The sequence below is a fragment of the Macaca fascicularis genome, chromosome 6 (assembly GCF_037993035.2).
Source record: "Macaca fascicularis isolate 582-1 chromosome 6, T2T-MFA8v1.1".
In the NCBI taxonomy this organism is placed as follows: Eukaryota; Metazoa; Chordata; class Mammalia; order Primates; family Cercopithecidae; genus Macaca; species Macaca fascicularis.
In genome coordinates this window covers 180,864,310-180,885,097 of record NC_088380.1, presented here as the reverse complement: position 1 = coordinate 180,885,097, position 20,788 = coordinate 180,864,310, and the positions used below count along the sequence as shown (strand labels likewise).

General features: G+C 45.5%; 1 protein-coding gene across 1 annotated transcript in view; it reads right to left on the bottom strand.

Moving 5' to 3' along the window:
• The window catches only part of NSG2 (neuronal vesicle trafficking associated 2), a 71,453-nt gene extending 50,986 nt beyond the window's left edge, over positions 1-20,467 (bottom strand). Inside the window, exons 1-3 of the mRNA XM_015451364.3 lie at positions 20,344-20,467; positions 19,325-19,475; positions 768-851 (exon numbers count right to left, since the gene is read on the bottom strand). Of these exons, the coding sequence (XP_015306850.1) occupies positions 768-851; positions 19,325-19,453 (213 nt within the window). The 5' untranslated portion in view covers positions 19,454-19,475; positions 20,344-20,467. The remainder of the gene's footprint in view (positions 1-767; positions 852-19,324; positions 19,476-20,343) is intronic.
• Positions 20,468-20,788: the final 321 nt, after the last annotated feature.

Sequence of the window (20,788 nt, the reverse complement as noted above, 5' to 3'; positions counted from 1 at the left end):
ATCTGTGTCTGCTCCCCGCACCCTCCTAGAGCCCAGCCTCACTGTCCTTATTTCTATTCAGGGTTTCTATTTCTGTTTCTATTCAGGGTTGGGGCTAGCCTCCTTCCCGCCTCAGGGCCTTTGCACAAGCTGCACCTTCCTCAGCTGCCAGCACCTTGTACCTACTTCATACCCGCTTCGCCACCCACCTCAGCTCCTAAGTGACTTCCTCGGGGCATTACCTGGGGTTCCTCTTTCACCCTCACAGAGAATGCTTTGTGGCTCCTTCATGCAATTCGTCACAGCTAGCAACATATTCCCCAGTGCTGCTCGCGGCCCCTCCACCAAGAAACAGGAAATCAACCATTAGGGTTTCACCACCAAGAAGCCAGCTTTTCTTTCCCCACCATTTTTTTTCTCATATTTGTTGCAACCAAGGACTAAAATGTGAGTTACTTACTGCATTTCCATCACATTTCCTGGAGATTGTGACGAAAAAGCAGGAGGAAGGGAACGGGAGAAAGGAGAAGGAATAAAAGAGGCATTTATCAATTATGAGATTTATCAGAACATTCCAGAGTACACAAGAATATGACAGACCTCAGAGGCAGAGTTCTTGTTATTTGATTAAACTCAGTGACCAGACCGTACGGCTTCAAGAAATCCTTCAGAAATAGCCTGCGTCATTTCCCCACCGACAGCAGTACTTGCTCCAAGCACGAGGTGTGCTGAGCTGGCTGGAGCCAGCCTCACCTTTACTCTTTCTATTATGCCATCAAGAAACTGACCGTAAATTCAGCAATTTTCGGCACCCGGAACTTCCCTTTGTTCTTCTGTTCCGGCTGATATTCCGTTCTTGTCTTCACAATCACCTGAAAGATTTAATCAGTGTGTTAGCATGCATGGAGACTTGAAACATTTTCCTTCCTTTTTTTTTTAGTAACCAGAATTTATTACACATGACATAAAGATAAAAAAAATAAAGAACCCCTCCCTTCAAACACACATCAGAGAAAATTCAAATTACTCATAATACTTCCCCATTCCAACAGAGACAACCCTAGGTAACAATTTTGATTACACCTTGTTAGATATTTGTATAGACTTATATATGTACATATTGTTATATATTTACTATTTATGAAAACATATATTTTATGAGATGAATTCATACTTTATAGTTTATAACCTGCTTTTATCACACAACGCTTGAAGAAGAAAATTTTTCTTCAATTTTCCAATGTAAACAAATACATGATTTTATTTTGCCTTTTGGTATAGTATAACATTTCACTGCATGCGTGTACTGCAACTGATCTAATGAAACTTTAATTGTTATACATTTAGGTTGCCTCCACAGTTTTGGTTATATAAACAAGTTATGGGATTGTTTGTAACTCAAAGGATAAATGGAGGGGATAAACACCCAATCTCCATGATGTGCTTCACATTGCATGCCTGTATCAAAATATCTCCTGTACCCCGAAAATATATGTACCTACTATGTACCCACAAAAATTAAATAAATAAATATGAAAATAAATAAAATAAAATAGAAAGCTATGATGAAGATTCTGTTTCCAAATCTTTGCACACACACTTAATTCCAATTTGATCTGGGGACTTGTAAGAAGAAAAATATAAAGTTCTGTTGAATCTGTTGTATCATCTTATTTTTCTAAAGTCTGAATATTTTTGCAGAGGTGGTTAACATCCTATCAAGATATGCTGTCAACCTGACAAGACATTTATGTAACTCCATCCCACTGTGCAGGCAAAGTGAAAGAAAAAGAAACCTGACAGATAATCAATAACTATTGCCAAGTGCTGCAGTGCCATGGGGAACACGGAAGCTGTCTCAGCCTCAGGGTCTCACCTGTGAAAGAGAATAATTCTAATCATATCCCTATTTTGTAAGGTTGCTTTGAGAGTTAAGTGAGATGATAATGAGCAATATTTTTGAACCATTTATTATGTGCTGGAACTAGATCAAGCACTTCATATGCCTTACTTACCTATCTCTACTATTTCCACTCTCCTAACAAGGAAACTCAAGCTCAGAGATGCTAAGTCACTTGCCCAGGGTCACACAGCTAAAATGAAGTCATCTTCTAACCATGATCACTCCTACTTCCCAGTATGACTTAAATTAACAGAATTTTCACTGAAAACGCCCACCAACTTTCCCTGGAGACAACAGTCAAGCGTATTAACTAGAGCAAGAATTCTTCTATGAAGAATGTCCTTCAACACCTGTGAGGCATGCCATGGACTCAATGCAGCTCAAAAAGGAAGGGATAGGGACAGCACTACCACACATGAAACATCTACCAGGTGGTACCTAAACCCAGCTAACCTATGGCTGGACTTACGGGGGTTAAGGAGGCCCTGGGCCCCAGCCCATCAGCACCCCACCCTCTCTTACCTCTAGAACGCATTTCCAGATGGAAATTCTGCTGTTGTATCCCACCCTCTTTGCAGTCTGTTCCTCCAAACAACAAAAAGAGAGCCCGTGGCTTCCTGAAACAGGGAAGCAATGCAGCCAAACATGGATGAGCGCTGACAGAGGGTGGGGCAGAAAGATGCTCTGTGATTTTTATTTTCTTCCTACCCTCTAGGCCAAAGAATAGGAAAAGAGAAGCTCTTGTACCACAGATAAGAAAAATAATTCTCATACTTTGTGCATTTACTATATAGCAGGCAGTGAGCATTTGATATGCCTTATCTTACTTAATTCTACACTATAAAGCAGATACCGATATTGTCAATACTGTAGGGGAGTGTACAAGTGTGGGCTGAGTTCAAATCCTGGCTCCGGCACTTACTAGCTGGTGACCTTGGGTGAGCTGATGAAGCCTTCTGTGTCTTGATTTTCTTAACTATAAAATGGGGAAATCACCATGACCACCTCGTCGGATTGCTTGGAGGCATAAATGAGTTGATACAAGTTAGACATTCAGAACATTAATCCAGTAACATCTGGGTGCTATCACATTTTCTTCCATAGATGTCTGAGGCTGCAGGGTCACGCTACCTAGCCTATCAAGAGCAACACAAGGACTTCTCAAGAACAAGGCCATCCAAGAATGCCCCCAACTGACCTGACTAAAAAAAAAGAGTTTGAGGGCCAGGCGCAGTGGCTCATGCCTGCAATCCCAGCACTTTGGAAGGCTGAGGCGGGCGGATCACAGAGTCAAGAGATCGAGACGATCCTGGCCAACATAGTGAAACCCCATCTCTACTAAAAATTTAAAAAAAAAAAAATGAGCTAGGCGTGGTGGCGCACACCTATAATCCCAGTTGCTCAGGAGGCTGAGGCAGGAGAATCACTTGAACCTGGGAGGCGGAGGTTGCAGTGAGCCGAGATCGTGCCACTGCAGTCTGGAGACAGAGTGACACTCTGCCTCAAAAAAAGAAAAAAAAAAAAGAGTTTTGGAAGAGGAATAGAAGTTTCCTGGGAGGACAAGACAAGGGAAGACAGTCTCTGCAAAGTGAACCACAGAGCCAAAGAAACAAAGGGGTTAAATAGCATGAGATCTACAAGGACCCACTTTGCTGGCATGTGAACGGCAATTCGAATGCGAGAGCTGGAAGCTAATGTAAACAAAAGAGTAAATGGTAAAGCTCCTAGGCTAGTTCACAGCAACCTGGGATGGACCAGATGAAAGAACATACACGCAGGTGCTTTGTGAACTAAAAGGATATTCTACAAATTCCAGTTATTAGAAATATTTTGTATATCACTAGATCAACTGTCAGATTATGAAGTGGTAAAGAAAATTTAGATGTTTGATTATTTCTCTTAATCTACAGTTTTAGAAATATTCACAAACTTAGATTTATAATTTTAATATCTCCCCATGTATGTGTGTATATACACATATGTGTGTGTGATATATATATATATATAACGCATCTATTAACATATATATAATACATGTGTTTCCCGGTCAGCATGAGCCACAACCCTTGGAGTAATAATTGCTTTTTGTGGTAGGCAGCATTCTAATTTGGCTCCAAAGATTCCTGCCCCATGGTGTTCATGTGCTGTGTAATTTCCTCCCTTTAGAATGTGGGCTGGACCTGTGGTTATGATGGGCTAGTCCCTCCCATGATTACACTGTGCTATGTAAAACTCCAGCATAACAGACTGGAAAGAGATTCTCCACTGACCTTGAAGAATTAAACTGACATGCTGAAAGCGAGCCATGCAGCTAATACCTGAGGGCAACCCTCAACCGGGAGCCAACAAGAAAACCAGGACCTCAGTCCTCCAACCACAAGGAACTGAAATCTGCCGACAGCCTCAATGAGCTTGAAAGAGGATCCCAAGTGTCAGTGGGAATGCAGTCTGGCCAACACCTTGATTTCAGGCTCATGAGACCCTGTGCAGAGAATCCAGCTAGCCTATGGCTAGACTTCTGACCTATGAAAACTGTGAGATAATAAGTTTGTGCTTTTTAAGCCACTTAATTTTTGGTAATTTGTCACACAGTGATAGAATACTAGTCCACCTTCCCACATTGCCAAGTCTATCTCAATCATCTCTTGGCTTGATCCCTTCCTTTCTAGATCTACAGTCCTCCGACTGGTCTTGAGCATCTTCACATCAAATGTTGTATGCAAACTCAGAGACCAGTAAAATTTTTAAAAAAATATTAAGAAGTACTTGCTTCTTAGTCTTTCTCTCTCCCTCTCTGTTCTTATAAACATCCTTCCCTGAGCTTTTGAAAAAGCTCAAAACCATTTCCATTCTGTGCCAACTTAAAAGACCCCATATTCTAACCAACATGTTGAGGCAGGAGACAGAACTGAAAAAAATTACTGTCAGAACAAGGCCACGAATAATTGTTACAGGCAATATCATTCTCATTGTCATAATAATAAAGAGTTTGAGGTTGATTCTCTAGCATCCATCTCTTTCTTCAACCAAAAGCTCTATGATATTACTTTCAGGAATCCACCCCTGCCTCACTGTGTGGCAGCCATGTGGTTCAGTGGGATTGACCCCTTCCTCAGTGACAGTGATGGTCCTTAGTGAAATTGAGCCAATCAGGGTCTACCATCCTGTTGATCACACAATTTGATTGACTCAGACATGGGCATGTTACCCAATGTGGACCAATGAGCTATGAGGTAGTTTTGACTAGTGTCTTGATGAAAGAAGCCTGGCAGGTCTTCGTGAGTGACTCTTCCTCTGGATGGTGTGGTGAAGTCTTGAGTCCTGGAATTGTTGCTACCTTGATGGGAACCAGGAGAAGAACGAAGGCAGCACACAAAGAAGGGCAGAGCCAAGAAGAACCCAGAGAAATGGAGCTGGGTCCAGATGACATCCTACCCTGGGATTACACCACGCCTGAAGTTAGACCTACTCTGGGATCCACAGTTATGGGGCAAATATCTACTCTTTGGGCCTTAATCCAATTTTGGCTGGGTTTTCTGTTACTTGAAAGAAAGCTTTCTATCTGATACACATGTCTTCCAAGAAAACCCAAGAAAATGAACTGAAAAGCGATTAGAATTTAGTAAGGTAGCCAAAACTAAATAAGTAAACCAAAATCAATAGATTTCCTAGGTGTCAGCAAAAAGTCAGCTCAAAAACATAATGGGTCCACCAAAAGATACAAGAACATTCATAGCAGCTTTGTTCCTGATAGCCCCAAACTGGGAACATCTCAAATGTGCACATCTCAAATATGCACTAACAGCAGAATGGATAAATTGTGGTTTACTCAGAAAATGGAATGTCTCAAAGCTATGTTACATATGCATTGATGAATTTCATAGACATTACATTGAACAAAAGAAATTAGACACCAAGAGGTTTTTATATACTGTGTGATGTCATTTACATCAACTTCAAGTATATGTATAATAATTTATATGTATAATGTATTTATCATAAAAATATACCACTCACCATTTGCCCAGTTATAGGGTTAGAGGGTACTGAAGTTAGGCAGAGTTGGGGCCATAACCCTCTCTTCAAATCCATGTCCTGCTTTGCCATGAATCCCTATGAAATTCTACTTAGGCTCTGAGTGACTTTCTAATGAAAACAGTCCCTTTAGTTTCAGGTCCTCACTCCTCAAACCACAAAACTCAAATACAGGCCAAGAGACAGGCGGATGCCTGACACCATGTGAGTCCTCAGTCATCTACTCTTTTCTTTAGCTAAGCCACATTTTCTCCAAAAGCAACTCAGGCTGCTACACAATATTTTATCTTCATCCCGAGGAAGTGTTAGCTCTTTGGAACTCCATCTCCATTTCAAAAGGTCTTGGCCTGTTTGCCTGGAACAAATGGACAGTGCTCTGCCTTCATCTTCTTCGACCTCTCAGTCGTTTTTGACAAGCTTGTTCTCTCTCTCCTCCTTGAAAGGTTCTCCTCCCTTGGGCCCATGGCAGCCTCTCTCTCGGTTCTCGTGCTGGCTCACCCATCAGACCTCCTCAGTCTCCACTCCAGGCTCCTCCTCTTTCTGTTGACCTCTCAGTGTTGGGATTTCTCAAAGCCAGCTCATGACTGCTCTTCTTTCCATCTACAAGACCCCTCTGCATGTTCTTACTCCCATCACTTCCAAGTTCATTGGTTTTTTTGTTTGTTTGGTTGGTTTTGTTGTTGTTGTTGTTGTGGTTGTGGTTGTGGCTGAGACAGAGTCTCACTCTGTTGCCCAGGCTGGAGTGCAGTGGCATGATCTCAGCTCACTGCAACCTCTACATTTTGGGTTCAAGCAATTCTCCTGTCTCCGTCTCCCGAGTAGCTTGGACTACAGGCATGTGCCACCACACCTGGCTAATCAAGTTCATTGTTTATCCTCATGACTCCCAAATTTATACTTCCACTCACATGTCACTCAACACTCAGATGACCCTATTGGACATTCACCCTTGACCCTCCTGCCCCAGCCACCTCACTCGCAACATCTTCATGCCCTGTAATCCCCTACTTAGAAGATAACAGCAGCATTATCCAAACCACTGTTTGTGTCAAATCAAACACAGATACTTCTCATGATTCCTCCCTTCTCTTTAGTCTCAAAATTCATTCCATTATTCCACCCATTCCAGCTCCAGCTTCCTCAAAAATTTCCCTTAAATCAACCCAGTCATCCAGTTACACGACCTCTACCCCAGTACAGGACATCGTCATCTCTCTTTGGATCTTTGCCCTGGACAGCTTCTTTGTTTCCAAACCCGGGGAAAGATCCCTCTATAGTGAGGGAGAGACAATACCAGTAAACCTTTAGAAGACATCCAGGAGGCCAACACCTGAGGCAACTACAGAGAAGCAGTTTTAAGTGGCCAGGGAACAGGATGGCTGAGGTAAGTAGGTGACAGGGAGGAAGCTAGAGAGGCACATAGAGGCTCTGAATGCTATACTAGGCACCTTGAAGATTAATGTGAGGGCAGTGAAGAGCTGAGGAATGATTGTAAATGAGAAAATGGCTTTGCAGGTATGCATTTCAGGCACAAGAGAGGCCTCTGGCCACAGTGAAGGTACACTGCGTGGGGACCGGCAGAGAGCAAGGAAAATACAGCCCTACAAAGTCACTGCATCACTGCAACCAGCCAGCTAGAGGACTTGCATAAAGCTTAGTGTTTTGTTCCTATGGAGTAGAGCCAGAAACATTTTCCTTCTATAAACGATAGAGTCACAGTTACATCTTTTTAGTACTCTGAAAGGGAAAGCATAAGAAATGGTAGCCAATCGTAATTAATTGTACCTTGGAGTTATCAGCGTGCATAGGCCAAGAGAACAAGAAAGGAGAAAAATAAATTTGCAAAGAAAGCCTCTCTTCTAGACATTCTTTTTCCCACAGTTAAAAGAAAATGGAGCAAAACAGAGCCCTGAGTGCCTTGTCTATCAGCAGAAACGAGAGAAGAAAAGAGGAGAGGGAAGAGGCAAAATTCCTCCTACTCTTTTTATTCTTTAAAGTGGGGTTTTATAGATATTTGGACAAATGAAACTCCAGGTTTTCAAATACGATTGTGGATTTGGGCAAAGCAATAACTTTGTATTCTTTCCATATTTACATGTTGGATCCCCATTGTCCTGTCAGCTGCTAATATGAAGAACATAATTTAACATAATTGGCATTGTGAAAATGGGATAAATTATTCATCCCTAAAGGACCCCTCATCTGGATATAATTCCCATTTCACTGGCAAGGCCAGATAATGCATGGTGGTTCAGATGGTGCAAAGTACAGATCATAAAAATTTAAAATACTACTTCCCAGGATTATCAATAATGAAGAGGTTCCCACATGGAGGGGTCCGAGGATTGGCAGGAACAATAAATAAAAGTGCAGAAGTGCTGACAAGGAGCAAGATTGTATTTTTATGAGCTGGACTTGCACAGTCCAAAAATAGATCTAAGCTGTACCCATCATCCCTGGAGCCAAGAGACAGGTTCAGAGCCAGGACAATGAATGGCTGGCACTGAGTCCCTACTATGAGCCAGGCATGGTGCCGGGTGCCCTGAGAAAGCAAAGGCCCAGCAAGAAAAACAAAGTTTATTCCATGGAAAGAGCTCTGGACTGAGAGCTGACGTTCATACTAGAGACCTGCTTCCGACCCAGTCTTACTGTGTGACCTGTGGCACATCCTTTTCCCGCTCTGTGCCTCAGTCTCCCCATTTGTGAATTGATGGGGTTGGACTCATTCAATTCTCATCATTCTCCTGACAACATTCTCTCCACGCCTCAGTTCTCTCCTTATGATTATTCCCATTTTTCAGATGAGGAAATTTAGGCTCCAAGAGTTCAGTCGCTTGCCTGTGATCAAATGACTGGCCTCGGGTTGAGCTAGATTCAAACTCAAGAATATCATACTCTTTCCTACTGATCATGGTTTGGGGTTTCTTGTAAAGGTACCCACTACATGCCTGGCACTGTGCCAAACACTTTACATCCTATATCTCAGCAAATCTTCTCCATCATTCTGTGAGGTAAAGGTAATCATTCCCATTTTACAGATAAGGAGCCTGAGTCCCAGAGAGCAGAAGTGACTTCATAACCTCACATGGCCACTAGGAGGCAGAGCCCAGACTTGAACCCAAGCTCAGATCCAAGTGCCACCTAACACTTGAGCTCTCATCCTGGGGAACCAGGACATAACAGGGAGGCCATAAAAACTGTGGAATGAATGAGTGAACAAATAACTTCTATTTCTAAACAGAGAAGGCGAAGTTGCCCAGATGGGGCCTGCGTCCTTAGTTGGGAGCTTCCCCCATTTGCACCTATCGCTCCTTACTCCACACTCCCTCTTTGGATTCATGTTTTCTCCTGGGCCCTTGAAGGTTGGTTTTGGGCCCCGAACACAAGGTAAAATGTCAGTGCTCAAAAGACTTAAGTGGCAGTGTTGTCCAACCCCATCAATTCACAAATGGGGAGACTGAGGTGCAGAGTGGGAAAGGGATGTGCCACAGGTCACACAGTAAGACTGGGTCGGAAGCAGGTCTCCAGTATGAACGCCAACTCTCAGTCCAGAGCTCTTTCCATGGAATAAACTTTGTTTTTCTTGCTGGGCCTTTGCTTTCTCAGAGGCTGTATAAAAGCTAGTCTCACACGAACTATCTGCCTCAGTAAGTCTGTAACTCCCCACTTCTACGGCAATGCATAGCACGGGGCGAGACGAGCTACTCTCCATGGGATCCTCTACGGGGGACTTCCAGCTCCTTCTGCTCTGAACAGAGGCAGGCTGCCTGGGCTGGAATCATTACAGTGGAGCCCAGAGCGCTGCCACCTGGGTCTTCCACAGTCCGGAAGCCCAGGCCATGTCACTGCTCACCTCTCTTTGCTGCCTGAGGTAGCCCTGTGACCTCCAGAAACAGGGAACCTGATTCTGGGACTAAACAGATAAGGTTAAGAACAACAACAATAATAATTACACCATTGTATTAAGCATCTACTATGTGCTAGGCGCTATGATAAACGTTTGCTATGTATTTTCCTCATTTTATCTTATAACAAACCTCAGAGGAAGACGTTAGTGTCATGAGGAAACAGAGGGTCACAGTAGTGAATAAACTTGCCCAGCGTCACAGTGCAAGTAGGTGGAGGTAGGATTTGAATTCAAACTGTGCTGTTCTGACACCTCCCTGTACAGACAGAGGCACTGGCTTCACCGTGATCTCCCTGCGTGTGAAAGTGAACAAGTTACATCCACTCCCTGAGACCATTTGCCATCTGTGAAACGGGGGTGAATTCTTTTTATAGAAAATCTAAGGCCAGGTGCAGTGGCTTCCGTCTGTAATCCCAGCACTTTGGGAGACCAAGGCAGGAGGATCAGTTGAGGCCAGGAGTTTGAGACTACCCTGGGCAACAAGACTCCAGCTATAGAAAGTATTTAAAAATCAGCCTGGGTGTGGTAGCATGTGCCTGTAGTCCCAGCTACTTAGGGGACAGAGGCAGGAGGATTGCTTGAGCCCAGGACTTCGAGACTGCAGGGAGCTATGTATGATCACACCACTACTACACTCCAGCTTGAGGACGACAGAGACAGACCCTGTCTCTAAAAATCAATGAATAAAATTTGATACATTCTTATGGTAAAAAAAAAAAAAAAAAGATGAAAAGTATAGAATCAAATTCTTCAAATGGAACGCACCTACTCCAATCCCCATTTCCCAAACATTTAACAGTTTTCTATGTGTCCTTCCAAAACCGTCTTACGAATTACAAGAATAAAACATGCTCACACTGTGTGTGTTTCCCCAAATGGGATCACTCCACACCATTCTCTTTAAAGCTGTTTGGACGAAGCAGCGTGTCTGTTACATCTTTCCACGCTGGCGCATGCAGATCAGCCTCACTCTCAAAACCTCTGCTTAGGCTTCCGCCTGCGTGCGCCAGAGCTCAGTTAACCAGGCCCTTCTCAGGGAACAGTCCAAGTTGTTCCCAGTTCTTTTCAATATATAGTGGCCTTTGCATACTTGAAATATATACCCATAGGGTAACTTCCTACCAGTGAAAAGCATACCAGTCCAATGCTATCCACAGTTTACATTTTACAGACAATGTCAAAATACCCTCTGAAAAACACTGCATCACATTACATAACCAACAAGAGCGAATTGAGGACAAGTTTGCCCCAGTGTTGTCAACATGAGGAAATATCCATTTTTTTTTTGTGCCAATCCGGTAGGTAAAAAAAGTATATTTTGTTTAAAATTGTTTTTAAATTATACGGCATTTTTGTTATGTTTATTGTCATTACCTATTTGCAGGATCTGCCTAGTCAGAGACGTTGTCCCAATTTGAGATTCATCTCTTGAGATTCTCTGAAGAACCAGGGGGCTCTAGGGCCTGGAGCCTGCAGGGATGTGCATTTCTGCTGTTCCCTGGGGAAGGGCTACGTTTCTCGTATCTTGTGTCTCGGGGAGAAAACGAAACCCTGCAGAAAGCCCAGGGAGAGGCCCAGAAGGCACACAGGCCTTAGGTCCCCTTTCAGGCCTCCCCTGCAGAGCATCATCAGGCCCCACACTGCCCCACACCCACCTGTGAAACCCCATCCTTCTCAGCATGCTCCACTTCTGCAGTCTCCTTCTAGAGCTATCATCTTCAAGAGACATATTCTAGATGCCCAGTGAAAGAAAGGAAACTATCTGTGCGCTCCCTCAGTATGCCTTGCACTGAGCTGGGCCCATTAGACAACTGTCACACTGTTTCCCTCACCGGCACCCTCTTAGGTAGATATTATTACCTGTTTTAGGGCTGAACAAACTCAAAGCCCAGAGATGCTAAGCAATGTGCCTAAAGCTACACAGTAAGTAAATAGCTTAGCTGAGATTTGAACCAAGGTCTCTAGGACTATAAAGTGCATATGGCCTACCATGCAAAATTTAAAACACGCCGTACATTAGTCATTAGTTTCTAAATATCTGTGTTCCTCTCCTCCCACAAGTAGGTAAGCGACCTCCTCCAAGATGCATAAAGACTTAATAATCAATAGAAAGAAAAGAAGTGTTTGCCCAGAACGCAGCAGCAGACCTGCCGATTATGGTTCACCTGGGGCTCTGCCAAGGTGGGTTGTGCCTGTCTGTGGTTTGCTTTCTGCAGACCTGCCACCCTTCCCAGCACACCTGCATGCAGATCTTGGCTACACCGTTTTCCTTTGGTGCACCCTAGGATGGCCTTCCACCTGTCTGAGCCTGTTTCTGCACCTGTAAAACGGGGATCATGGTAGCAACCTCACAGGGGTTGTGGGGACACCTGGTTTATTGTGGCTCCTTAGATGAACCAAAGGCAGCAAAGCACCAAAGGCATGTCCTGAAATTTGATGTCTGCAGACTAATGTTCCAGCTTCGCAGGAGCTTGCTCCCATGGCCTGGAGAAAGTCACCTAGATTTGAGTCTATTCCCTCAGCTACCAAGTAGAGAAACTGAGTCCAGTTTTAAGCTAGGCAAGAGGGGGATCAGCCAGTAATTTCCACTGCCCACTGCATGCCAGGCCTAAGGCTACCAGGATGACACAGCCTCAGGTCTAGCTGGGGCCTCAGGTCTAGTGGGCAAATGGAGCAGAGAAAGCAAATTCTCCTCCCAACCAACCTGGCACCATGTCTAAATACCATCAGCCTTCCCACCCCACTGCCACTGCCCCACTATCCTCTCCTCCCTGAATGTAGCAGTGGCCTTTTAGCTGGTGTCAGACACCCCCCCATTCCTTTCTTCTACTCCCGTATTGGGGGTGCTTCAGACAACTCAGTCACCCCTGTTTTGGGGGACACTAATCTGGTGCTGTGTGGAGGGCTGATTGAACAGAAAGAGGTAGAGGAGGTCAAAAGACCAGGCATGAGACTGAGCCTGTCCCTTGTCCCTTGTCCCTAGGGTGGCTCACAGCAATGAGGGCAATCTTCCAAAAATCAAACTCTGATCCTGTGACTCTCCTGCTTTAAATAGCTTTTGAAAAAAAAAAAATACACCGGGGCCCACATAAACTGGTGCCCACCCCACCTCATCTCTTAAGTCTCTCCCCATCATTTGACATCATCAGCCAACGTGGCCCCCTGATCATTCCTCCGCCCTCCTCAGGCCTCAGTTAGGCCTGCTGCCTGACCACCCTGTCATTATAATTAGATCCCCTATATGTCTTATCTCTCCTTACATTACAACATCTTGTTCTTCCCTTAATAGCCCTTCCCACAATTTGCATCTATATGCTTTTATTTGTTTGATGGATTGTTGGAAGTCTCTCTTCTTCGTTGGACTGGAAGCTCCATGAAAGCAGTGGCCAATGCTGTCTTTTCATTGCTGTGTATCTGTGGCCTAGCACAGGGCCTGGCTCACAGAGGGTACCCTGCAAGACTTGCTGGCTGGATGGATGGGTGGATGATGAACGGATGGGGAGATGGATGGATGGATGGGTGGATGATGAACGGATGGGGAGATGGATGGATGGATGGGTGGATGATGAACGGATGGGGAGATGGATGGATGGATGGGTGGATGATGAACGGATGGGGAGATGGATGGATGGATGGGTGGATGATGAACGGATGGGGAGATGGATGGATGGATGGGTGGATGATGAACGGATGGGGAGATGGATGGATGGACTGGTGGATGATGAACGGATGGGGAGATGGATGGATGGATTGGTGGATGATGAACGGATGGGGAGATGGATGGATGGATGGGTGGATGATGAACCGATGGGGAGATGGATGGATGGACTGGTGGATGATGAACGGATGGGGAGATGGATGGATGGATGGGTGGATGATGAACGGATGGGGAGATGGATGGATGGATGGGTGGATGATGAACAGATGGGGAGATGGATGGATGGACTGGTGGATGATGAACGGATGGGGAGATGGATGGATGGATGGGTGGATGATGAACCGATGGGGAGATGGATGGATGGATGGGTGGATGATGAACGGATGGGGAGATGGATGAATGGATGGGTGGATGATGAACGGATGGGGAGATGGATGGATGGATGGGTGGATGATGAACGGATGGGGAGATGGATGGATGGATGGGTGGATGATGAACCGATGGGGAGATGGATGGATGGATGGGTGGATGATGAACGGATGGGGAGATGGATGGATGGATGGGTGGATGATGAACCGATGGGGAGATGGATGGATGGATGGGTGGATGATGAACGGATGAGGAGATGGATGGATGGATGGGTGGATGATGAACGGATGGGGAGATGGATGGATGGACTGGTGGATGATGAACGGATGGGGAGATGGATGGATGGATTGGTGGATGATGAACGGATGGGGAGATGGATGGATGGATGGGTGGATGATGAACCGATGGGGAGATGGATGGATGGACTGGTGGATGATGAACGGATGGGGAGATGGATGGATGGATGGGTGGATGATGAACGGATGGGGAGATGGATGGATGGATGGGTGGATGATGAACGGATGGGGAGATGGATGGATGGACTGGTGGATGATGAACGGATGGGGAGATGGATGGATGGATGGGTGGATGATGAACCGATGGGGAGATGGATGGATGGATGGGTGGATGATGAACGGATGGGGAGATGGATGAATGGATGGGTGGATGATGAACGGATGGGGAGATGGATGGATGGATGGGTGGATGATGAACGGATGGGGAGATGGATGGATGGATGGGTGGATGATGAACCGATGGGGAGATGGATGGATGGATGGGTGGATGATGAACGGATGGGGAGATGGATGGATGGATGGGTGGATGATGAACAGATGGGGAGATGGATGGATGGGTGGATGATGAACGGATGGGGAGATGGATGGATGGGTGGATGATGAACGGATGGGGAGATGGATGGATGGACTGGTGGATGATGAACGGATGGGGAGATGGATGGATGGATGGGTGGATGATGAACCGATGGGGAGATGGATGGATGGATGGGTGGATGATGAATGGATGGGGAGACGGATGGATGGACTGGTGGATGATGAACGGATGGGGAGATGGATGGATGGACTGGTGGATGATGAACGGATGGGGAGATGGATGGATGGATGGGTGGATGATGAACGGATGGGGAGATGGATGGATGGATTGGTGGATGGATGGATAGATGGACGATGAATAAATGAATACCTCCCAGGGTGATAAGCACAACTACAGCTCTACTTATCGGTGGTCGAGGAAGGTGTTCAGGAGAGTTGCTTTCCGAACTGGGTTTAGAAAGATGAATACTGACATCATACAAGCAAAGGAGCCATAAGGGCATTCTGGGCAGAAGGAATGGCATGTTCATGAAGGAGAAGGCATGGAACATCCTGGGGAGTGTGCGAGAGTCTAGGGCAGGGTTCCCCAGCCTTGATGCTGTTGACATTTAGGGCAGGATAATTCTTCCTAGGGGCAGGACTGGTGTGTCCTGTATACTGTAGGATATTTAGCAGCACGGCATCCACCCATAAAATGCCAGTAGAATCCTCCCTCTAGTTATGACAATGAAAAATGTCTCCAGACATTGCTAACTGTCCCCGAGGGAGACAGAACCACCTCCCTAGAGCACCGCTGCTCCAGGTAGGTCTGGCATGCTGACATTTGAGGCACAACGTGGAAGTGAAAAGAATGGAGGCCAGCAGGCCAGGTGGTGAAGGAGCTGGAGTGGCAAGGTCAGGATTCAGGGAGGGGATCTTGTGGGGTGAGGAGATGAGGAAGGTTTCCATGGGAGAGGGACCCAGGTACAGCCCTGGGGAGGCTTGGAGGCAATGTGGAGGACTGAGTTTCATGAAAGAGAGAAGCAGGAGGCCACTCAGGAGCCTGGCACTCCTCCCCAAGGCTGACACCAGTCTCTCCAGCACCAGGCAGGGAGCGAGCACTGGAGCCTCTGGTGTTCTGTCTGGGGGACCAGTCCAGGTCCCTTCCAGGTCCAGGAGCCTGCCAAGGGGAGGGCTTAAGAGGCAGGTGCAGCCACGGATGAGGGAGCCTAGCGTTTGAGGAAGCACTCTCCCAGAATGAGAGACTTCTTACTGAGGGCAGTGCAATGCAGAAAAAAAGCTGGAACATCAAGTACACTTCCAACCCCAGTCCTTCCACTCTTCATCTGTAAAGCTTAGGCAGGCCATTATATTGTCCTGAACCTCAGTTTCCTCATCAGTGAAATGGGGGCACTGAGACCCACCTTACAAGGCTGCTGGGAAGATTAACTGAAAGAATCTGAATGCCCTGCATAGTCCCCTCCTTAGCCCAGAGCAAGTCTTCAGACATGTTCCACGAGAGGACTCCAGCTAGCCTCCAGACGCTGTTCTCTCGAAATTCAGACTTCATACTACTAAAGGATACTTAGAATACTGACTTTCAGTATTACAAGCATACTCTGTATTTTACATTTTCAAAAAGAAAAGCCATGATCTGACATTGGGGTCAAATATCCTTCCTTCTGATAACCATCTTAGCTTCAAATACTCACCATCTGACCAGAGCATAACCAAAGGGCTGACAGCTGTGTCAGGGCTCGCTCTGCCTCCTCTACAAAAGTCCTGTGAGGTGAGTCCCAAAATTAGCATCCCCATTCTATGCACTAGAAGACTGAGGCTGAGGCAACTTAAGAAACTACCCTCCAAGTTCTTAGCCAAAGCAGGCTGGTAAGAGTTGGAGTGGGATTTGAACCCACCAAAAGAGGTGGCTTCAGAGCCCTTGCTGGTCATCTGGACACTATTCTAAGCATTTAGAGGACCTTTGGCTTCTTCAGCAACATTTACTTTTAACATTTACTGTTCTCATATTGGGGAAAAAATGTAATTACTCTTGTAAAGATTCTAAAATCTAAATATTAGCACAGAAAACTGATAATACAATTCCCCACTCAGAGAAGACAGACTTAAGAGAGGGGAATGGACTGCACTGTGGGTCAGTGGCTGAGCTTGAGCCACAGACCACACGTGGGGACTCCCAGGCTGGCTCACTTCTCATCCTGCTGAGGTGGAAGGTTCTGGAACAGCACTGCCTGGGCTCTACATCCAGGATGCTTTCCCAGCTGTTTGCTGTGGGGAGCTACTTTACCCCTCTGTGTCTGAGTTTCTGTACCAAAGTAGATACTCCCTCACTGGGGCTTATTAACTTATTAACTCCTGAGAAGAAAGAAAATTGCGCGCATGTATGAGTGAGTGTGTGTGTGTGTGTGCACGTGCACGCATATAGCTTAGCATCAAGAATTTAGGAAGCACCTGAAAAATGGTGACATTATACTTTATAGTTTTTTTAACCAGGCACTTTATATATGAGGCCACATCTAACTTTGTTCGGACCATTGTGAGGTAGGTGTGATCCTCCCCATATCACAAAACAGGAAACTGAGGCTGCCCTGGTGAAAGACTGTGTGGTGACAATCAGAGTGTCAAACTGGGGCCCCTGGATCTTTCAGGATAATTGACTTCCCCTTGCATGCTTGCAGGCCCACCATGAGAGACAATGCATTATCCTTCAGGTTTTGGGACAGTTTCTGGTACACCTGGACTGGATACTCAGTGGTTCTCAGACCTGCCTCCTCTCTCATTGAAAGAATAAAGCCCTGGGAGGTGGGTGGGAGCCTAAGTGTGTGGCGGGGTGGGGGGGATCAGAGACCATGATAATCTCTAGATGACCTGCAGGCATGTAGAAGGCTAGGGGAGAGATGACCTCACCACAATCCCTTTTCTTTGCACACCTCTTAGAGACATGCAGATCTGCAAGGCTATAGCTGTTGGCCTCACAAAGCACCCAAGAGAATATCCCTCCCTTCTCCTACTAACTTCTACTTATATCTGAGTTCAAACTCCAACATTTCTACTTACTCCTTCTGTGAGCTTAGATAACTCACCAAATTTTCATCTATAAATATGAATGAATAATCCCTGACTCCCAGGGTTAATGAGCATCTAAAACAATGGTCCTCAACTTTGGCTGCATGCAGGAGCCACCTGGGAGATTTCATTCATATTAATGCCCGGGTCTCACTCTCAGAGACTCTGATACAGTTGTTCTGAGGTGTGGCCTAGAAAGCAGGAGTTCCAAAATCTCCCCAAGTGATTCTAATATGCAGTTCAAAACCAAGAAGCTCTGATATACATGTAGCAGGTACTCTATTAATACTGCCCCTTCTCATCTCTTTAGTGTTAGTTACCTGTTCAGAATTTATCTATAAAGGCTTTATCAGTTCCTTAGGATGGCTCTTAAGAATTCTCTCTGTCAGCCACCCCACCCTTGCACGTTCTCCTATTGACAATCTCTGCACTTTCAAAACAAACGATTCAACCCCTGGCCAATCAGCAGCCCCTTTATCTAGCTTTGGCTTCTCTTCTATTGATTGCTTGAAGCCAATTGGTTAAGACACACAATGCCCTCCTGCAGATGCCAATGGGAAACCAAACAGATGGAATGATCCATTGTTCGCTCTTCAGTCAGGGAACTCCATCACTGGCCTCCAAATCTCTCCCTTACCGTGTACAGAAGCTCACATAATAAAACCCCAGGTTGTCCCAGGTGGACCTTAAATGATACTGTTTCTCCCTTCTGTGTCCGTAACCCACACCCCACCTTTGTGTGAATGCCCACCTCCATTCTTCATGGACTACTCCCATGTCAGGAGATGTGCCATCAGCCAGTCACTCATTTCCAGCCACGCCTCCCCAAAAGACACTCTCCCGCAGTCATGCTGCTCCCCCAAAGCTCTCCATGCTTTGCCTTAAAATGCCTTCCTTTGCCCAATCCATGGTCTGCCAGGAAGATTTTTTACTCACCTTTACAAGCCCAATTCAAATGCTCTCCTCTGCAGTCTGCCTAACCTGTCCTCTCAGCCCCATTCCCAAACCCTCTCCACCCCAACAGAATTTAGTTGTTTCCACCTGTGCACCCTCACGATCTTTGTAATGCTCAGGTGTAACATTTACCAGGATGAAGTAGATTAAACTGTCATACTAGAAAAGGTTTTTGTAATTTTGTCTTTTTATAACTAACTTCTAGTATAGGGACAGGGTCTTAGCAGGTGCAAACTGAATGCTTGCTGGAGTGAATCCAATCCTCTGTCCTCAAATCTATACCTGTCAATTTTTGAAAGACCTTCCCAAAATAATCAAGATGAATTTTCTGTCACCATCTAGAAGCTTATTAGTATTCACCAGCTGTAAGAAAACTTTAACAAGGAAAGATCAATTTGCTTGCCCATTTATGCAGATATAAACAAAAAATGAATAAACACTTACCATAAATCTGAAATAATACAAGCGATGTCTCGGCTCTGGAGGAATAACTACATTTTACAAGAAAGGGAGCACATTTGGCAGATAAGGGGATGAAAGGGTTTGGGGGGTGGAATTTTTTGCTGCTTTATTTCCTGAGATGGGGGGAGCCTGGGGGCTAATGAGAACAAAAGCACCTGCTTTACCTTTTCTGGAGCAGGCAGCTGTAAGTGATTAACCTCCAAGGGAGTGATGAGAGGGACGGTCTGGAAGCCATCCTCAACTGAAGGCGGCTTGGTTCCCTTCTCGCTGGGGTTACTGTTCAGCTTCACCATCCTTACGCCTTTCTTCCCAGACCTAAGGCAAGCAGTGGGATTCTGGTTACAGCAGGAGGTGAGGCAGAAAGAGAGGGCTGACGACAGAGAAAACAGCACTGTCCTCAACAGCTCCACTCAAGGGGGTTTCAATCTGCGATCAGTCATTGATCTTCCACTAGATTTCCTGACATGATTCCCACTGTCCAATAAAACTTCAATCATCAAAACATGCCACCTTCCCATGGGGTTCAACAGCACTCAAATTTAAGGAATTCAAGGAAAATCCTAAACCTACACAAAAAAAATATAAATGTAAAACAAATACACTTTTAGAGCTAAAGTGTTCACACAATGCCAGTAAAAAGATTATACTTAGTGCAAAATGAAGTCCTATTATACCATCCCCCCTGCAGCATGATAAATTTCACCTCACCACTCTGGTTGCTATTCTATTATGTTGGTTTTTCAATCAGTAATACCCTAAAACACAATAAATACATTCAATGTCTCAGTGTGTACCCTGTTACATCATATGTGGATTGTACATGAGGTGCAATTTCCTAAAATAAAAGCAAAAAAAAAAGGCTAGCTTGAACCTGATCCTGTTATTCAGCCATGGAATGACTCCATTTCCTCAATAGCGAAGGGCCATTTTTTTTGGTTCCACGGAAAGTTAGCAGCTCCCATATTGCAGGATTGCCAACTAAATAAACAAATCACATTTATTCATCTCCAGATCCCTTAGAAGTCTAATGGTGCTCCCCTCCCACCCCCAGAAGCTCAACACAACTGAATTTCTTCTCTCAATCCTGCTGATGGAACGTTTAGACAAAACAGGGTTGTTGTGGGGGTGAAAGGGTTTGGAAGATATTGGGGAGTGGTTATAGCAAAAACAAATGCCTACTTACTGTGCTGCACTCTTGTGGGGTCAGAGCAGATTCAAGCCAATTTGAAGAGGAGGAGGACGGCCGGGAGTCCTCCCTCCTCAGCCCGAGCTTGTGGTGCTGAAAGGACAGCGCCTCGCGTGTGTCTGGATCGGAGCTTCTGAGAGCAGGCGTGAGCGAGCGGGGAAGAGCTCCTGGCAGCTGCCTGCCTGCTTGCTCGCTCGCGCCCCCTCCTACCGGGGAACGCGCTCCCACACCATCTGTCATCTGGCACCACCTGCTGTTTCTTATGCATGACCACAACCACTGCATGGGGCAAAATGGTTTCAAGAAAGTGGGAGGGATTTTGGCCAAATCAAAAATAATAATAATAATATGCACCATATAGTAAGTAATTCTTGAACCTTTGGAAAAACTGGAAAAGCAGGCACATTCATTAGGGAAGAGATCGCCTCCTAAGACCTTCCAG